The following is a 20,051-nucleotide window of genomic DNA, read 5'->3' on the forward strand; positions in this document are numbered from 1 at the left end:
TATACTGACTTCAGTGCTTCACATGAAAAGCCTATTTTATTTTATATTGCCTCTTTTAAATGCCCTACTTTTACAACAACAAAGGTTTCACAAATGGGTTTTCAACAATCATTCTAAAGCATCCTACTTTTATGGTAAATGCTAATATTTAAACAGCAAATGATCTATAACCACAGAAAAGGTTTCATAATAGTAGATTTTTAAGAACTTACATGGGAGTAGATTTCCGTGGAAGTGATTTTTATGTAGTTTACAATAAAAGGTACATAAACAATAAAACTTTGAATCCATTGAAAAAATGTTCAGTCTGTTAAGGAAAGCAGCCATGATTTTGAATTTGAGACAGTACTTGTGCCAGGTTTCCAAGCATACTACAGAAAAAAAAAAAATGGAAAACTGTATGGATTATACAGATTTCAGATGAGAGTATTTCCAAGTGGGAGCCAGAGGAAGATGGGGCAGGTACGTGAATTCCAGGAGATGTCAATTGTTATGAATGTAAGAATGGCCTTGTGAAACTAGTCAGCAAGCCTGGAATCAAACACCAGCATTGCAACAACGTACACTTGACGTGTGTGGGTGCAAGTGAGAGAGAGGAGGTGAGACACACTTTTTCTACTGGTCGTGAATGACGTCTCCTGATGTGTTCTACTTTCCTCTTCAAGTTAGACCCAAAAAGTAACAAACTCTTACATCTCTCACAGTGTACCTGGATGATACCCCAAACTATACAACAGCATCGGTCTGACATAAAAGAACTCAGCCACGTTTACAGAAACAGGCAAGAAACACTCAGCGTAAAGGCTTTACATGCTCTAGAAACTGCCTATGAGTGTACACTTACACCTGCTAACCTGTTTGGTAAGTTGCATTCCCCATCTTTTGGAAAACAGCAGTTCCTCCACCTAGAATCTTGAGACACTAATCCAAACATTTAAAGTCCCTGCAGACTCACTTCTGTTCTTGGATCACGACAACAGAAAAACCACGAGACCCGTGCATTTGTTATGTGTTTTTCAACTCTGCTCCATCCCCAGCCCTTTCTTGCAGGGATTTAAATCTGCTGACCCCACCAGGGTAGCCAGTGGAGCTTAGCTGATTCACTGGCACTGGAGAAAAACACAAGGTTCCCAAGCTGATGGTGGCCTTCCTAGGTGGTAAATTTGAAAGGATTCATAGGCGAGAGCTATTATTTTGTTATAACTTTCAATGGAGTATCACCTATAAAAATACTGAATCACGATGCAGTGCACTTGAAAACTAATAATACTGTGAATCAAACATACCTCAATTAAAAAATAAATTTAAAAAAAGGATTCAGATGAATGCTTTGCTCTGCCCCAATCTGGGTTCACTGCAGCTGAGTCCTGTGGTCCAGTGAATATTTTCAGATGATCGTAGCACAGAGTACAGTTTCTTAAAGCTCTGACTTTTCCTGCAACAGTCGCATCTTTGAGTGACACCCTCCCCCACGCGCACACGGACCGTGATGGCAAGGCCGCTGTGTGTCCCCTGCTCTGCCCCTCACCTTTGTACAGGGTCTTGGGCACCTGGCAGGTGTGTCCGCAGCCATTGGAACAGCACTTCTTCACCCCCGAGCACTCGCTGTCCACTTCACAGCTTTCAACGCAGGCAGCAGCGAAGCCGCTGGCTTTCTCTGGGGCTGGGCAGTCGCCCTGCTTCACCGACAGGATGTACTTGAGGAACTCACAGCTGGTCAGGCATTCATAGTTCTTCTTGGGGAACAGAGGCTGCGAGAGGAAGGGAAATCATTCTTCCGTTAAAGACACCTGACGTCTGATTGCCAAGACATCAGAAAATTCTCATTCCGTTGCATTTTCCCTTGAACGGTTTGCATGCTTTCTTTCCCTCGAAGAAATGATATTTTATGCTACTTTTCTGAAGGAATATGACCCATGAGTTGTAACTTTATATTACATGCAACAGACACACATCCATTACACACACACACATTCACAGATTACATTCCACCTGAGTTCGGATGTTGTACATTGAATGTACGTCAGCACCTCAATACACTGACAACTAAACACAGGGAAAGGGCTCATGCTCTTAATTACAAAAGGTGGAAACCTAGAAACACTAGCTAGAAAAAATACAATTCCTTAGAATTGCAGATGTCAATGAAATAGATTGTTAATAATTAATCTTATATAATATTTGAGAATAACATGAACTGACTGGATTAAAATAGTGTCTCAATTCAGGAACTTCCCAGGTGAAACAGAAGAAAGGCCAGGGTTTCAATATTGAAGTACCACAAATACGGAGCTAGTTAATTACAAAAACTTTATAAACATTTAGGCATCATCAGTTCTTAAGGGTTTTGTCTCATCTTCAATTTCACAGTTCATTTTTCTGTTTGCTGCTAGATGTGTTTTACTTCGTTGGTTTTGAAGTTCTCGATTCAGGCCCAAACCTAACTTAGAAATCAAAGAAGCACAGAAGAGTAACAGTTATGCAGTGCTGGCCACCTCTTCTCTTTCCACAAAATGTATATACTTTATGCCCCGAGAGAAAGTACTTAGTTCCCCAAATCACTGGCCCCTGCCACATGGGCTGAGATTTCCAAGGAGAAATACTTGTACTAAATCTGCCAAGTGTTTACTGCTTGCTAATTTGGAAATCACGGGGACCTCGTGTGCACAATCGTGTGATCAAATCAACTCAGCGGACACTCCATCGCACGTGAAAACGGGGTGTAATCTGAGAATCAGGTAAGAAAGTCAGGGCCCTCTGTTCATGTGATTCTCACATGCCAGCCACCACACCCTTGAACTGCGAAGGACAGGAAACCAGAGACGCTATCTCCTCATCTCACTAATTTACTCATGGAGCTAAGGGGGCAGAATTAAGAACAAACAAACAAAACCAGTGGCCGAGACAGATCTGCAACATTGGTTCCGACCGAGCATAAGAGCAGAAGGATCATAACTGGAACGCTCAATGACTGGCATCTTCCAGTTGATGTGGGAGTTGTTCCCCACGTCTGTTCAACATTTTTCCTTTTTGCTATGGATTACAAAATGTGTCTTTAAAAAAAAAAAATTCTGTTACTATTTTGTTGGCCATGGAAACCAAAAACGGTCATCTCTGCCCTGGCGCTTTCTAGACTGGTACCTGAGCTTGAAACGGTGCAGATTCTGTTCCGAGTATTATGAGGTTGTGCAGACTGAGAACTAAGCTCTGCTCCCAGAGGTGGCCACCCCAGGTGCTCAGCTGGGCTGGAGTCCCTGCTGTCTCTCTTGTTTTCCCTCTGCTACAGGGTTACGGCTTAACACTTCCAGATTCTTCTGTAATTCTGACAACAATGTTCTAAGAGCCGAAGGCAGCGAGTTGGCTCGGCTTCTACTACAGTGTGACCCACCATGAGTGTCCAACATGCTTCAGTTACATCAAGCACGGAAATCTGCAGGGAGGGAACAGAGCCCTGTTGGAATTTATAAGAAAGAACCAGTCTTTAGTTTGTGAACTTAAACAAAGATCGTCTTACAAATACATGGATTTGATACAGTACCCTTAAGGAGGTGGTCTACTTAACTGCTCTGTTGTTTCTACCTAGTGAATGCAAATTTTGATGTCCTCTATCAATTACGTTGGATAATCATCTTGGAGTAGGTTGAAAAATGTTAATGGTCTGAATATAAATTAGAGAACATATGGTCCCCATACACAAGGTCTCTCTCCATGTCTTTAATCACCGCTTAATGAAAATTTACGAGTTGAATGGAATCAGGACAAAAATGCTTACAGATCAGAGAAAATGATGTGCGAGAATACTAATACTCTACATATGAAGAAAATGTGTGAATTGGTCCCTTAATGGCCAGTTGGAAATCCTGTGAACAAAAGGTCTTCTGGGTGCAGGAAGAGAGACTTCTGACCATTAAGCATGTAATATTCCCTGTGATACTACAAGTTAATTACTCGTGGACTTGTCAAGAGGGATGTGAACATTTTAGAAAAGGTGCGAGTTACCCAAATCATTATGGGTGTAATGCCCATCAGCTTTATGGAAATGAAAACACACGTAGCAACAACAGATGCATATGCTAAATGCTGTATCTGTTTACACAATTATACCCAGTCTAGTAAGACCAATAATGAACTGTACAATTAACACCACTACAGTTCTTTTATAAAACTATTCATAGTAATAATTTCACCAATCACACAAATAACCATCTTTTGCCAGGTCACTGGCTCCAGTTGAAAATTTGGAGAAGACATGGTTGTTATGCTTGTTAATTTTTGTTTGTTGTTTGTTTGTTTTCTTCCCTGACCGTATGCAAAAATAAGAAAGGAATTGTCCTCAAAGGTCATGGCTTTTTCTAGGGTGGTTAGTGCCTAACGTATGTCATTAAGCATCCAGAGAACGGCTTAAAAAAGCAAAGTGGTGAAGGAAAATGTCCCTGGGTGCACTGGATTAAGAGAAAAATCCTTCATATTTTAATGAATAGTCTACATAATATTAATTCTTATAAATCTCTCTTACATCCCATCTCTTAGCTAAAAACTAAAATGTGTTTTTTAGTGCCTTACCTGGGCAATACGCTAAGCTCAACTTACCTGTGGCAAATTGTAAAAATACAATGATATACAACAGTAGGTGACAGTTCTTGGATACTTTTTTAAAAGACACTGTCTTTGTTTTGTTTGGTGTAAAATGCAAGGTATTATATAATAAAATAATCTGTGCAGCAATCATGGAATGATGGCCACAAACACATTAAATTCAGTGAAATATGTTACTATATTAGAAATCATATAAATATGAGGCCTCAAGATGTGGAGAAAATTGCGCATTTGGTATTTAGTTCAATTCGCCCAGAATCACTCCATGTGCCAGATTTCAAATACAAAGCTTTGCCAAGAGCCAGGCCCTGGTGGGCTCCCTTCCTGCTCCAGGCAATACACACAAGTGCAACCCTGAAATGAGTTCCGTGCCACCCTCATCACCACCGTCACCGTCACCAGTGATCAGATGATGGACCGGCAGTGGTTGTTAACTGCTAACAGGTACAGAAGGTTTGCAGCTTCCCTCATCCTCTGCCAGGTGCCCTGCCCTCCACCAGTGCCCCACCCCGACACATGTCCCGCCTGACACTGCCCCACCCCCTACCCCTGACACTGCCCCACCCCGTGACCAGTGCCCCACCGTCAACAGTGCCCCCACCCCACATACACCCGGCGCTCCCTGACACGTTCTCCTCCGCCCTGACACACACCCCACCCTCTGCTAGCTGCTTCACTAGCTCATCCCACTGATTCCTCCCCACACCCCACAGCCATGATTCTTTCCATTTTATAAATGGGGACACAGAAGCTCAGGGGGATTACAATTTAACCAAAATCACAGACAAACAGGAGTGTGGGCCACTGTTTTTCTAAGGGCTGCCTCCATCTCAGTGTAAAATCAGACGATGGCTAAGCCACTGGCTCTCAACTTGCTTCCCTATTAGGGCCACCTGGGGGCTTCTAACACTCCAGAAATATCAGGGGGTAGAGTGGAGGGGGAAATGCACATAGGTATGTGTAAATCATATGCATGTAAATCAGAAGGGCAGTTAAACTCCAGAGATATTGATAAGAACAAGCAACACGGAAACAGAGCCTGCAATAATGAACTTCAAGAATAAAAATGTAATTTTCCAGGCATCCAGGTAGAAAAGGCAAGTTGACTACGAGGGAGAAAATAAGGGTTCCCTGAGGTTAATGTCTATAAAATGTAATGTGTGAAGCCAAGATATGGTTTTATGATAATAAAGAATACATATGCATATATGTGTGTGTGTGTGTGTATAAAATCAATCAGCTAGGTGGTTATTCTAATACACATGTGACAGGAATATTCTCAAAGACATAAAGGCTCAGAGAATTTAGCACCCATGAGCCTTTCTTGCAAAACTATACAATGGTAAAATTCACCTGTTCCACAAATTAACAGAAAACAAGAAGAGATGGAGTCAGGCAGCACCCAAAGAAAGTAACGTGTATACTTATACATTACATGAGAAAACAAAGTTTGTGCAATCCAACTTGGACTTCAGGTGTCACAGAGGCAAAGTCTGTCATGAACAATCTCAAAGAAAATGATCCCCACGGACGCCTTTTCTGAAAGAAGCTAAGACACGATCCAATTTAGAAAGCCAAGAATAAAGAAATTAGCATAAAAGAACCACTAATCATTCAATCATCCACATAAATATAAAACTAAAATTGAGTAAAGTAGGAGTTATGGTTAAAAAGAGAGAATTTGATGCAATAAAACTAAAGGTAAAAGAATATATTTAAAACACTGGTAGGTAGAAGAAGTGTGAGAAATCTAGAACTTAATTTTAGGACATCCATAAATAATAAAATAAATATGGAATTTTCAAAAGTAATTATTTCAACCTCATAATATTTTTCATAATCTTTTTCCCCCAGAAATTTGGGAGGTTCCTTCTTCTTCTGTTATATTCATACTACAATACCACAAGACTACAATAATATTAAACTTTAAGCAGTATTAAAGCTACCTTGCACACTGAGATGCCTGGTGAGATGTCTGCCTGATATACTGGGGTTTCCATGAACACCCCCAGGTTTGATTATCCCCTAGGAAGACTCACGGGATGCAGCACATACTCATATTCAAGGCTATGATGTAATATAGCAAAAGGATGCAAAGCAAAATCAGCAGAAGGGAAAAGGTCTATGGGGAGAAATGTGGAGGAAAGCAGGTGCAGGGTTTCCCAACGGAGTCACACAGGATGCGCCGAATCCCTCCAGCCGTGAGTTGTAACAACACCCGCGAAATGCAGTCAACCAGACAAGTTCAGTGGAGACCTGAAGCCCAGAGTTTTTCTCGGAGGCTGGTCACACAGGCACATTCTGCCTCTCATGTACCCAAAATCCAGACTCCCAGAAGGAAACAGGTGTTTGCCATCAACCACACTGTTTGTACCAATACTTTAGGAACAGTGCACCCCTCTTATCAGCTAGGAATTGGTGAGAAATCTCCCCCAAATCTAAGTTTCCAGAAGCCAGCCAAAGGGCAACCTTTCAAGCAGAAATGTCTCAGGACAGGTTTGCTGTGGTAACTCTTCTGCACAGGTAACCACGGCTATTTCTGGATGGTAGAATTTGGAGTGAAGGTTAAGTTTTACTCTCTTGTGTGGTTTGTTATATTAATGTTTTAACGGGCATATATGATTTCTATAAAAATAAAGACATTATACTGTTAAAAAAAAAAACTGCCACTTGTATCTTTCAAAGAAGGCATCTAAATACAAGGGATGCACGAAAGAGGAAAAAGCATTCTCAATTCAAATTCAGTTCCAATGTTTCTAATTTGAATTTTCTAATGCTTGGAAATGCAATTATAATTTGCTTGGAAACCCAGTTACACATCCCAATTTATTAGGTGAGATTATAATTAATTTGGTTCCCAGGCAAACTAGACGTTAGCCATGAATACTATAAAATTAGGGGAAAAAAATCAGAAACATTTATTTTTAAGAAAGTCCCTTTCCTATAGGTACATGCTCCTTTGGCTAGAGTCATTTTTACTCATGTTTATCTCAGTTTCCTCTCGGTTGGCTTGCTTTTCTATTTATTTTGAAGGTCAATGTGACCCTCTGTATGGGGATGTCCATGTCAGATTCTCCCCTGGGAGCAGCACTCCAGAGTCACACTGGGAGACCTCTGGAAGATCGTCAGGCACCTGAATAATTCCCCAAATCCAAAAATTTCTAGAGAACCGGGGACGGCTAAGACACTTGAGTTAAACCATCGTTTCCTTCTCTCCCCTCCTTCCTGCATTTTGTCAGTAAGAGCTACCAGGCATGCCCGTGACATGAGAAGCCCACTGAAGCATTTACAGACTGACTCATACGCCAGATTGGCATTCTAGGTACTAGGTGTCTAATGATGAACAGACGGAAGGATCAAAATGATGCCACACTGTGCTTACAGTTTAGACTTTTACTAACAAACAAGGAAGATCATTAAGCAGTTTAATTTGTATTAAGTAAAGGTAGTCACAGGAAGTGACGGAAGCACATGTGACTTAGACGAGGAGAAAACTTTTTAAGATAAGCCATCAACACGTTAGGATGAGTGAGGTGGGTAAGGGTGATGTAGAAGACAGGAATATTCTAGAAGAAAAAAATAAGCATTACGAAGCGGCAGAAGCAAATACAGGGCACCCTACACGAGTCACGGCAAGTGCGTCAGCCACGTAGGAGCTGAATGATCTGGAGGCAAAGATAATTCCGCAAGTCTCCCTGTCTTCACAGAAAACAGGAGGACAGTAATTACCACTGTGTATCATCACCCTCAGCATGAGCTAAAGGATGTCGGACACTTAGCACAGGTTCAGCCACGCAGTAATGCTGTAATGAGTGCTAGCCCCGATTACAGGTATTAGAATTTTAATCCCCAGTTCTTACTGTATCACCGGTTTATTATAAAAGGTTTCAACGCAGGAACAGCCAAACGCAAGAGACACACAGAGCAAGATACGGGGAAATGGCAGAAGACACTCTCCCCAAATCTCCATGTGTTTACCAACCCGGAAGCTCTGTGAACCCAGTCGTCTGGGGTTTTATGGAGCTCTCACTGCAAGCGCAAGACTGGTTAAGTCACTGGTCAGTGAGGCCCGGACCCAGCCTCCAGCTCTTCTCTCCTTCTGTAAATCAGAGATGGGGACTGGAAGTCTGATCCTCGAATTACAGCAAAAGCCCCCTCATTATCATAACAAAAGACCTTATTTATTGCTCACATCACTTAGAAACTCCAAGAGTTTTTAGGAACTTTGTGCCAGGCAAGGGGTCAAGGGCCAAATCTACATTTCTTACCATAAATCATAATAGCACAGAAATCTTCCTTGAAATCTCTCATTCCTTCGTTTATACACAACTGTGTGGATATCATACCACTTTTAGACAGACCAGGTCACCACAGAGTGAGAGAAAAAGGAATGTGAACAGAACGTTATTTCCTCATTACGCACATGCAAGGGAAATGACAGATCCCACAGGTTAGGAAAATGGTTCTCAGCAGGAGTGCGCCTCCCCCCTCCCCCCGCTCCCCGGGGAACATCAGACAAGGCCTGGAGACATTTCTGGTCGTCACAACCGGGAAGGGGGACACCTGGCACCTACTGGGGAGAGTAGGGTTGCCCCACCACAAACAAGTGTTTAACTTACAAAACAACAATAGTGTCAGAGTGGAAAAACTCCAGATTAGAGCAATATATTGATTCCTTGGCCAGAAAAACACAAACGTGAAAGGGAGAGAAGACCACATCGGTCTCTAGAGGAAGTCTGTCACCTCCTGTAGGACACAGACGTTGCAACAGCCAAACCACAGTGTCATGAGCGCTGGGACAGACACGTGTACAAACCCAGTGAGAACCACTGTCAGCACATATTCAGAAAACACCTGGACAGTGTCCAGCAGTGTCCCAGGACAGGGGCACAGCTTCTGCTCCTGCCCCTACTGCCTTTCGGTGGAGAAGACGTCAGTCACCATCACAGCACAGCTAATAAACACAGGAGAGACACCAGCTCCAACGGAGGAGGAGGTCAAGAAGGTTCTCAGAGGCTGTGACAGCCATCTTTAATTAGGAGAAGGCACGGGAGAAGGGGGCCGTTCAAATACAGGGGTTTTTTTTCCAGCCATAAAGAATAGATGGTGCAAAACCAGAGTCATCAACAGCACAGACTGGAGAGCTCCAGCTAATTCGGGTTATTTGGCAAAACCCCTTTCATGCCTGTTGAGGAGTGTGGGAGCTGACTGCTGTGCACAACCATAAAACCGGACGCAAGATGTGCAACACCTTCATGTAGACGATGGCCGACAGGTGGCACAGGACTGGATGCCCTGAGAGGAGACGCCAGTGCGGTGAGCCCGATGTGTCCAAACAGGAATGGCCAGAGGGAGTTTCAAGTCCACGGTGCAAAGGGAGCCCTCAACTTTTATGGAGAAAGAGGTCAAAGTTTGAGGAGGCTGAAGTGAATAGATGCTGTGGGCAGAAAATGAGGAAGGACGAAACTATGCCAAGAGAGAAACCCGGAGAGTTGTGAGCAACCCCTGGAGTTTGGGGCTGAATCCTGCTTTCTGAACATGCATGCGGTGGAAGTGCACAAGATGGGGGCAGGGGGACAATCAGAAAGCACTGGAGCTGACAATTCCTACAGCTCTAATATGGCTAATGACTCACACTCCAGCCACCAAAGAGAGGACACATAATACACAGGGCATCGCATAGCGTCCTCAGAAAAATATCACCTTAGTAATGGGGGCAAATGAACCCCAAACTAAAGGCTGTTCTGAATCTCCTAAGAAAGTTTAAAAGCAAGTCTTTAAAAAAGCAAACTGATCTCAAGTAATGAACCGCATGCCAGAACAGCCTACTGCTTTTTAGAAAAACACAGCGAACTTTAGAACACAGAAGTCTTACCCAATCAAACATCATCAGGCATGCAACGAAGCAGGAAACTGACACACCACCAAAAGAGGGGAGAAAAGGAATCTAAAGAAATAGAGCCAGAATGATGCAGGGGACGTAATTAGCAGAAAAGGAAATTAAAAAAAATATCCTAAACATGCTGTGTGTGCCCAGGGTGTAGAAGAAAACATGGACACAGACAGGAGAGAAACAGAGGATACAAGAAAGACTGCATGGAACTTTCAGAAGCAAAAACGGAAAAACAAACAAACGGAAAATGCCAGATGGGATTAAAAGCGTGTCCGACATTATAGAAGAGAAGATCTCTTGATGTGAACTCAAAGATAGAGTGATAAGAACTATCAAAATGAAGCAGAGAGTGGGGGAAAAAATGAAGGAAAAACATCATCAGAGACTCACTGACCCAGGAGACCATATAAAGTCTATCATGGATAATTAGAATCCCAGAAGACAGGAGACGGAGGATGGGACGGGGGGAAAAAGGTCAATATGTTAAAAAGTTGATTAAAACTATAAGCCCACCATCAAAATTCCAATGACCCCAAGGAGAACTTGGAAGACACGCCGTCTAGGTGTACCATGACCATATGGCTTAAAACCAGATAGAAAGAAAAACTCAAAAGCAGGCGGAGAAATGAAAAGACACTTTATATACAGTTTTAAAAAAAGAACATCAGAGATTTTTTCAGAAAATATGCAAGACAAAAGAAAATGCAAAAATATTTTTAAACGACTAGTTAAAAAAAAAATCGTTACCCTGGAATTCTACACCCAATGAAATATCTTTTGTTTGGGGACAGAGACAAAACAACTATAATTATAATTCTGCATTTTGAATGATAAAAAGAGGGTTTTTTCCCCACTTTTAAAAACGATTTTCATCTGTTTATTTCCAATCATTATTATCAGCCCACTGCATATTTTGTCTGTATAGAATGCGACAGAAGAAACCACAAGGCTTCATCAAATTAGGGGGCAGCTCAGAGCAAGTGCTGACAGGGAAGCCGTGTCGCAGACCGGCAACCTCACCCCGGCCAGCGCTCACGCGTACTCAGCACCAGCACCGCCTGGGAAGCGCAGTCTCGCGCCCGCAGCCTACACCCGCTGGGTCAGCACGAGTCCCAGGTGCTGTGTGCGCGCACAGAAGCCTGGGAAGTGCTGTCCAGGACGCCCCGACCCTCGGGCAGAAGCTGGCTCTCTCCATCTCTGCCCGGAAACTTGATTTAATGCTGCCTTCTGACCCCAGAAGTCTGGGCTTTCCTCCCAGTGTATCTCCATGTCACATTCCCGGCGAGATTCACTTCCCCTCAGTTTATAAATATATTCAAGTCTTCCCACGATAAAAACACAAAAAAATCACTTCCACCAAATGAAAGCCCCTGACCTGAGTCTCTCCTCTTCCTCACGCAGGCAGTTTTCAAAGAAGGAAGGGAAACTTCCGGAAAGAGTTGTGTGCACGTGGTGGACCTGTTCCCTGTATGTGCTGTGTACTGACTGCTACCGGGGGGGACCTTTTGAGTCCATGTCCGACGGACCTATCATAGAGTTCCAAAGCGGTGACCTTGCCCTCCTCCTGAGTCATAAAAAGAGCTACTGTTAATCCAGCGTGGATGTTCAGACACTGGATAAGTGCTTTACATGCATCTCTGACTTTTTGCTTGAAAGAGATGCTTTTGCAACGCCCATGACATTTCCCCACCTCCTTCGTACATGGCTACCTGTCTAGTCCTTCTTTTCAGACATAATAGATCTTTAAATCACTCAGAATAGCCTTCAGTCTCAGCCTCTTATAAATTTTCAAAACTCATCAATTCTCAATAGAGTCCCACATAATTCTACACTCCCCAGCACCATATAAAAATTCAATGAAAACTGAGCCTCACTGTTTAAAAAAAGGAAAAGAAAAAAAAAAAAGGGCTACATTCCATGGAGACTATGTTCCACTTAGTCAATAATTTACTGAACAACCATAAAAAGTCATTCAATATTCTTGATATTCGCATTTTCCAGGACTGTAGAAGTTGATGTAATGAGGACAACTTCCTTTATGAGCTCGTGGTAAAGGAAATCTCCCAACACTTATAAAAATTCATCAGCATTCCTCAGAACATTTCAACCCCAGTAACCCCACGACCACTAAGTTAAAAGGACAACTTGGACCAAATCTGCACCACTGCCCAAGGATCACCATCAGAATATGTAACTAACACTTTTCTGTCCTATAAAAATATAAAAAGGCAATGTGTATCGTTTGTAAAAATACAACTTTATTCATTACAGCAATAAAAGCTAACACTTCTGAAAAACACTACGTGCTGGTCACCCCAGCCTCCACCACTCTCGGCCAGTCACCCTATTTCACCAAGAAAAGTGACGTGTTTGGAAGACCACCACCATGGCTCCCCCTTCACACCCACCACTGCACCTGAACCTGGGCCCACGTGCTCAGACCTCATCGTGTCCCAGGACCTGGAGGGACGGGCTTCGCTCCGACCTCAGACACTGGATGCACTGCTGCTTCCGGTCACCTGCTTCTGCAATTCTCCGCCCTCTCCTCCAGCATCAAATACCCTGCCTCTTCAGGATAATCCCCACCTGCGTATACTATGTGCTGATTTCCTCCCCCTAAAGGTAATTACGTGCGGGGGTGCCCTGCTCACCCCTCTACCCAGAACCTCGCCTGGCTCCTTCCTTTCACAGGAACCAGTGCCCCTGAAATGGTCCTCACACCCGCTCTCCGTCTCTCCCTACCTCTCCTCTCAAACACGTCAAGCACACTTCCTCTTCAGCCACCCGCCAGCCTGCTCTCGCTCAGGTGGACCATGACCTCTGCGTCACAGTATCCAGTGACCGACGTTCAGGCCTCCAACATGCATGCAGATGCCACCAACCGCCCACTGATTCCTTCCTGGAAGGCTTTCGCCATTCGCCCCTCAGAACTCCCCCTCGCGTGGACTCTCTCCCTTCTGAACGGCTCTCAGTGCACTTGCTGGTTCCCCGCTGCCTCCCCGTCCTTATCCTGCTGTGACTTGGGGCTCAACCCAGGAAGCTCTTCTCTTTCCTCCACCTCGTCCAGCTTCATGACTCTAAATATTGTCTATGAACAATGACGTCTGGATTTCCAGCCTCACCTCTCCCCTCGACTCCAGACTCAGGTATCTATGCCCAGGACACATCGCAAGTGGACACTAACGTGCATCTCAACACAGCAGGCTCGACACTGGACCTCCATCATCCTCTCCCCGCTCCCCATCCAGCCTTGCCTCACACAGTCTGCATCTGAGCATCAGCTCAGCGTCATCCCAGTCCCTTCCCCAAGCAGTTCATGACAAAGACAGGTTACCAGCTTGTGCTGCGTCCTGTGTGCTGACCCTTCCTCCCACAATGCGCACAGCTGGGGCATGCTGTGTCATTTTCCTCTGTGGTCTCATCAGGTTCCTTCAGGCCCTTTAACTCTTGGAGAGATGTTCCCAGACAGCTGTTGGCTCTGCTCAAATTCCTGAAGTGAGGCATTTGCTTAATACCCTCGATTTCAAGGCATAGCTACTGTCATGTAGCACTGTGGCAGGAGACCAGGTTCTGACGGCAAGAGAAGGGTGTGATAAATCTGAACAGCTTCGTTTCTGCGCTCTCCTTTCAGTAGTGTCAGAACATCCCATGGACAAAGACACCCGGAAACTGTAAGGAGCCTTCTTCTTTTCAACCCCTTGCAACACCTCTAGTTAACTATGATTTTGCATAATCCAAACTTCATTCTCACTGAAGAGTAAGGCTGCTCAAACACAAACGGTTGGGCCGACAGTTTAACATAAGAGACAGTCCCGTTCCTTATTTTCTGCCCTGAGAAGCAAATCTCACCCTCTCCTCAGTGCTCTGCTGCACGGAGCAGGGTTAGATGCAGGTGCCTGGGACGGAGAACAGCGGGAGAGACCTGACTCGCAGTCACACCACCTGGATTTTAGATCCCACTCCTCTACCTGTGAAGCATGAGATCTTGGGCAAATATGACCGTTTTCTCCCTGTGTGTCAGTTCCACTTAGCAAAATTCAGACCTCACTTCGTGTAAGAATCGCTGTGAAAATCAGATGGAGTAATATTGGAAAACATTGTGCAAATCAAGAAACACAAAGGGATGCATAAGCAGCTGTGGCAGAGTGAAGGCCTCTTTCTTGTCCGTCTTTTCACCCTGGCCAGGACTGGATCTGTCAGAATCCTGGCTGATCCAGTGACAAGTTTAGTATCAACAATGAATGCTTCCCTCGTGGAAAGAGGGTGGATCCCTGAAGCAGATGGGGCCGCAGCTCTCCACGACCCCCAATGCACATTTCACACAGCTAATGTTGACATCCTAGGGAGTTCCTATGAGGGTGGGGACATGATGGCGTCAGAAACATCAGAATTAAAGACGGGAGGGGCATCGTCCCAGCAAGAAGGCTCCCCATAAACTAGGATGTACCACATTTCATCCAGACTAAGTCAGCATCAGTTGTAACACACGATTATTTTATATACCATAAAAGGTAAGTAAAAGGTGCTTTTACTCATAATTTAAGAATCCAGCAATTGTAAGAAAGGAACATTTAAACACGGGAAGACACGCATTTGATGACTAGTAAGAGACATTCAAATAGTTTGTCATGGCTCTTAAGATTTTATAAAAGTGGAAGGAAGTGGGTAATAGTTAATAAACTAAAGCAGTAAACCACAATCTACGTATATATCTATCATGGAACATAACACGTTTCAAAAAAGGACACGTGAAAAATCATCCCTTATGATCCAGAGAATTCCAGAAAGATTCCTGTTCTAATACACGTAATTTCTCCATTTAAAAAATAAGATTGTTGGAGGAGAGGGTATAGCTCAAGTGGTAGACCGCATGCTTAGCATATACACAAGGTCCTGAGTTCAATCTTCGGTACTGCCTCCAAAAATAAATAAGTAAACCTAACTACCTCCACTGTGAAAAATAAAATAAATTAAAAAAAAAAAAAAAAAGATTGTTAACTCTGGCACCAGCCTGAAAAAGTGGCAGAAGTAGAACCCGGTATGGATAATCAAGCGAGAAGTTAAAGAGATCAGTGTCCGTTACTATTAACGCGCCCCTGAAAATCTTTCCCAAGTAGGACAGTTTATTTTATAACTAAAATTACCAAGAACAATGCTTTATGTTTACAAATGGGTGCTAGTCAGACACAGAAAACAAACTGTGGTTACTGAAGGGGAAACGCTGGGGGAGGGACAAATTAGGAGTTTTGGATTAACAGTTACATGCTACTGTATATAAAATAGATTTTAAAAATGCACCTACTGTACAGGACAGCAAACTATATTCAGTTTCTTGTAATAACATTTAATGGAAAAGAATCTGAGAAATAAATATGTGTGCATATGTATAACTAAATCGCTTTGCTGTACACCTGAAACTAGCATTGTAAATCAACTATACACTTCCATAAAAAACAATTAATAAGAAAAATAAAAGAAATGGGTGCTGGTGATACAGACTAAGAAGTAATGACAGTCTAAAAGGTTAGGCGGCCTTTGTGTCATCATCATGACTGTTGCTCATTTTCTGAGAGCAGGAGTCGGAACACATTTTCTGTAAAGGACAAGACTTTCTGCAAAGTTTCAGCTTCATGGACCATAAACTACCCAATTCTGCTGTTGTAACACAAAAGCAGCTACGGATGATATGCAAAAAAATACAGGTTTGGCTGTGTTCCAATAAAGCTTTACTCAAAGAAAAAAAGAGGCAGACCCGTTTTGCTCTGTGGGGTGTGGTTTTCAAATTCATGCCTTAGAAAACAGAGCTCAGAGCATCTTGCAAATAAACGCATAGGGCCAAACATATCTAACCGTCTAGGTGTTTCTGTAAGAGTAAGATCTAGGATCCTTCTGGGTCTGAACCCTGACAAAGGGAAAGGTTAGGTTCGTGACAGGATGGACCCTGTATGCCTCCTTAAATACATAATGTGATAGATAACCAAAAGGGTGGACAGGCTTGTATCAGGTCTGTCTCCATGAATGAGTAGCCTTGAAAACAGTGAAACAGGGGTTACCCTTCCAGGATTCAGTCTGTTTCAGCATAATAGTCATTTATGAACTGCTAAGTAAAACAGAAGCAAAACCACACACAGAGACGTAAGAAAAATCAAAGCAAGTAAAACTGAGTGTGGAAGCTTGAGCTACTGGGCCACGGGGCCGAGGTCTCCCCACAGAGTTCCTCACATGAACTGGCCTCTGTTTTCTGCACCGTTCAAGTTTCAATTAACCTTTCCTGCCACAGCAGATCACAGTTTGTACACACGAGTCCCATTTTAATAAAGCAGATGTGGTTCTGAAGCCCTTGCATTGATTTCAGACAGGGCGGCAATTACAGAAGCCCGCCCTCACATTTGGAATTTGCAGGGAGAAAGGTTTCCAGTGACCTTCAATTATATCTTCCTTCTCAGGTTCAGACACAAAACTACCCACCCAGAGTCGGTGATATGAAGGATAATGTGTTTGTCAAGCAAACAGCAGGGCACATCTTGTTCCTCAAGGTTTTCCAACAGCAAAGTTTAGTTCAGACAGACGTACCGTTTGTGTGCAGAACAGAATCCAAAATAAAAGTAGGAGGCACTTCACAGAACACGGAAGACACAGGGATGGCCCCTGCTTCTTGTCTTTGCGTTAATTCATCAGTTTTGTTTCGTGTTTGTTTTCATTTCTGATGAATCGGTTCTGTTCTATGTCTCCAGGGGCCTGAGTCTGTTTTTCAATCTGCTTTCTGTAGTAGACAGAGCCTAGAGTGAGCCCCTTTGAGTCACGACCTGCCCCAGAGTGAACACCTCCCTGCCCATGGTGGGGGGGGGGGGCGGCGTTGCTTCTAACCCACAGAATACAGCAAAAGTGCAGAGATGTCACTCCTGAGATTATGTTGTGTTGTCAGAGCAGGCAGGTGGCTAGATATGAGCAGAGCAAGGGGGACATGGGCCAAATGGCAGGAAACTATACATCTTATGAACAAGGTGGGGTGGTCCTTGAGCAGACCGAGAAAAGCAAGAACCTCCGAACTGATGAGAAACTACATATTTTGGTTTGACAAGTGTCCTGGAGGCCAACAAAGAAAGGTGGGACAAGGCAGGAATCTCTACCACCCAAATGTAACCTTTTACTCATTATGACCTCATCCAAATGCAACTTTTCACCCATTATAACCTCATCCAACTTCCCCATCTTGACTAAATAAGGACCAAAAATCTCTCCTTCCCTCAGGAAGGTGGAGCTGGGATGAGGATCAGGAAAGAGGACCCCCAAACCCCTCCCTGTCAATGAATATTCCATGCATTCATTTTTACACCCATGTAACCAACTTGCCAGAGAAACTCGGGGCAGCTACCCACCTGGCTCTGCCTGCTCTCCCCCAGGAGAGTCCTGCCTGTCACTTAATAAATCCCTGCTTTGCTTTCTTGACCTCCGTGTCTCGTTTCTGAATTCTTCCTGTGATGAGACAAGAACCTGCTCTCAGATACCAGTGTTATATAAAATTCTGTCGCAGCAGGCTGGAGATCCGGATTCTTGCTGGCCTCGAAGAAGTAAACAGCCCTGCTGTGACCTGTCGATGAAGGGTCTACTGGGGAGAAACCACTGGCGACCTGTAGGAGCTGAGCACGGACTCCAGCCAGCAGCCATCAAGAACAGGACCGCAGTTTTCCCAACAACTGCAAGGAGCTCAGAAGTAGCTTCTCCTGCAGTTGAGCCCGCAGATGAGAATGCAGCCCAGCCAGCAGATTGATTACAACCTAGAAGCTTAAGCTGTGCACAGATTCCCAACCCACAGAAAGTGTGGGGTAAGAAATGTGTGCTGTGTTCAGCCATGAAGTTTGGGGATAATTTGCTGTACAGCTAGAGGTAAGAAATAGAAAGATACATTAAACTGAACCCCAGGTAAGCATGTTTGCTGGAAAAGTTTGGACTGGAGCCCTGAAGAAGCCCAAAGATATTTTGTAAAAACTGAAGGATAATATGTCAGCTCCCTTGGCGGAGCGGATACCATGATTTACATTCCCCTGTACCATCTCCAACATCCAGAAAAGGGCTGGATACGAAAAGACACAGGAGAGTTCTTCTATCTGATTTGACACTAAGTCATTAGCTTAGCCACAGGGGTCAACAGCAGAGCAACTGGCTACGTAACTTTGAACATCTGCCAGTGCTATATATCATTTGAAGCGTTTTAACGTTCACAATTACAAAATGCTTCCAAAGACTTCAGTGATGGTAATCCTCAAGCCCGAGGTGCTTCTGGCAACAGATGCTATTATATAAGAGTTTGCAAAAATCACCGAGATTCCAGACAGTCACAAAACGCTGAGTAGAAACTTTCAGAGCAAATTAAAATTGAGATTGAGGAAGATCATGTATTCATTGTGTGAGCAGGTGAGAAATGCTTCCATTCCACTTTTTTAAAACAACACTCAACACTTTTCTAAAATAACCCTGTAACATTACGACCCCGTGGAACTGTCCACGGGGAGTCCAGCCACAGCAGCACTTGGACACAGTGGGACCCATCGGAGGCGGGGTTTTAGACCTGGTCCTGCTACCTGGGTGGGACTGGACAACTTCCAACATCCCAGTCCCCTGCGGCTTCCACACACAACTCTGTGGACTTACTGCATGCCTTGATTAATCTCCATGCTTACTGGGAAGGTCAGAAGATGTCATAACTACAGACATATCGTATGCACCATGAAACTGGGGAAGTTATCATTGTCTCATTCCACCACTGTGCTCTCAGAATGGAAACTGTGCATCCTCCAAGGTGACCCCCAGGTGACGACCACACATGCACCTCCTGCACAGCACAGAGCTTAGACCAGACCTCCACGTCTGTCTGGAGAACCTCGGAAGTCCCCCACCAGCCCCAGTTCCATGTGAAGAAGCCCTGCAAGGTCGTTTCACTCTGATGCCACATGGGCATGTCCTCTGGTCCCTCCCCACCACACTCCACGGCGCTGCTTGGGCGGCCGTCGTGGGCTCTTCCAACCCTTGTTCTCACAGCCCTTGTGGACTTTCCGACCTTCCTGACCTTGAGAGGCCACCGCGCGGTCAGCTGGGTGCACATCCTCCCGGCCGCTTCACAGCAGCCCCCTGGGTCCCTGGTTTGCCCTGGAGCAGACAGTTCAGCAAAGCAGCTCTCCCGTCTGTCGCACAACTGATGATCTCAGACAGTGGTCGCCCAAGACAGTAACGCTCTGTTACCTACGTGACAGCACAGGGAACGTCACATGCTTCCACACAGGAAAAGGTGGGCCAGAGTCAGCCCAGGACACGGGAGGCCCGAGGGGTGAGAAGTCAGATGAAAATGTCTGAGAAACTGCACCACGAGTAACGGGTGTCCTCTGCCAAGAGGCGTGACGATGTCAACATGGCGCAGAGAACGACCACAGAAGCCAAGGCGCCAGGTCGGAGGAGGGCAGCCACTCGCACCTTTCTTTAAAGGTAATCAGAGTAGTTTTTCTGTCTGATTAATCAATAATGGAAGCATGAGTGGCTCGGTTTTAAGACGCCTCAATAATTTTTT

The 20,051-nt window shown here is 44.3% G+C and overlaps 1 protein-coding gene across 1 annotated transcript in view; it reads right to left on the reverse strand.

Moving 5' to 3' along the window:
* Positions 1–20,051, reverse strand: part of ANOS1 (anosmin 1) — a 170,331-nt gene that overhangs the window by 52,645 nt on the left and 97,635 nt on the right. The window contains exon 4 of the mRNA XM_074359111.1: positions 1,529–1,751. Within this exon, the coding sequence (XP_074215212.1) occupies positions 1,529–1,751 (223 nt within the window). The remainder of the gene's footprint in view (positions 1–1,528; positions 1,752–20,051) is intronic.

This window comes from Camelus bactrianus, chromosome X (assembly GCF_048773025.1).
Source record: "Camelus bactrianus isolate YW-2024 breed Bactrian camel chromosome X, ASM4877302v1, whole genome shotgun sequence".
Taxonomy (NCBI): Eukaryota; Metazoa; Chordata; class Mammalia; order Artiodactyla; family Camelidae; genus Camelus; species Camelus bactrianus.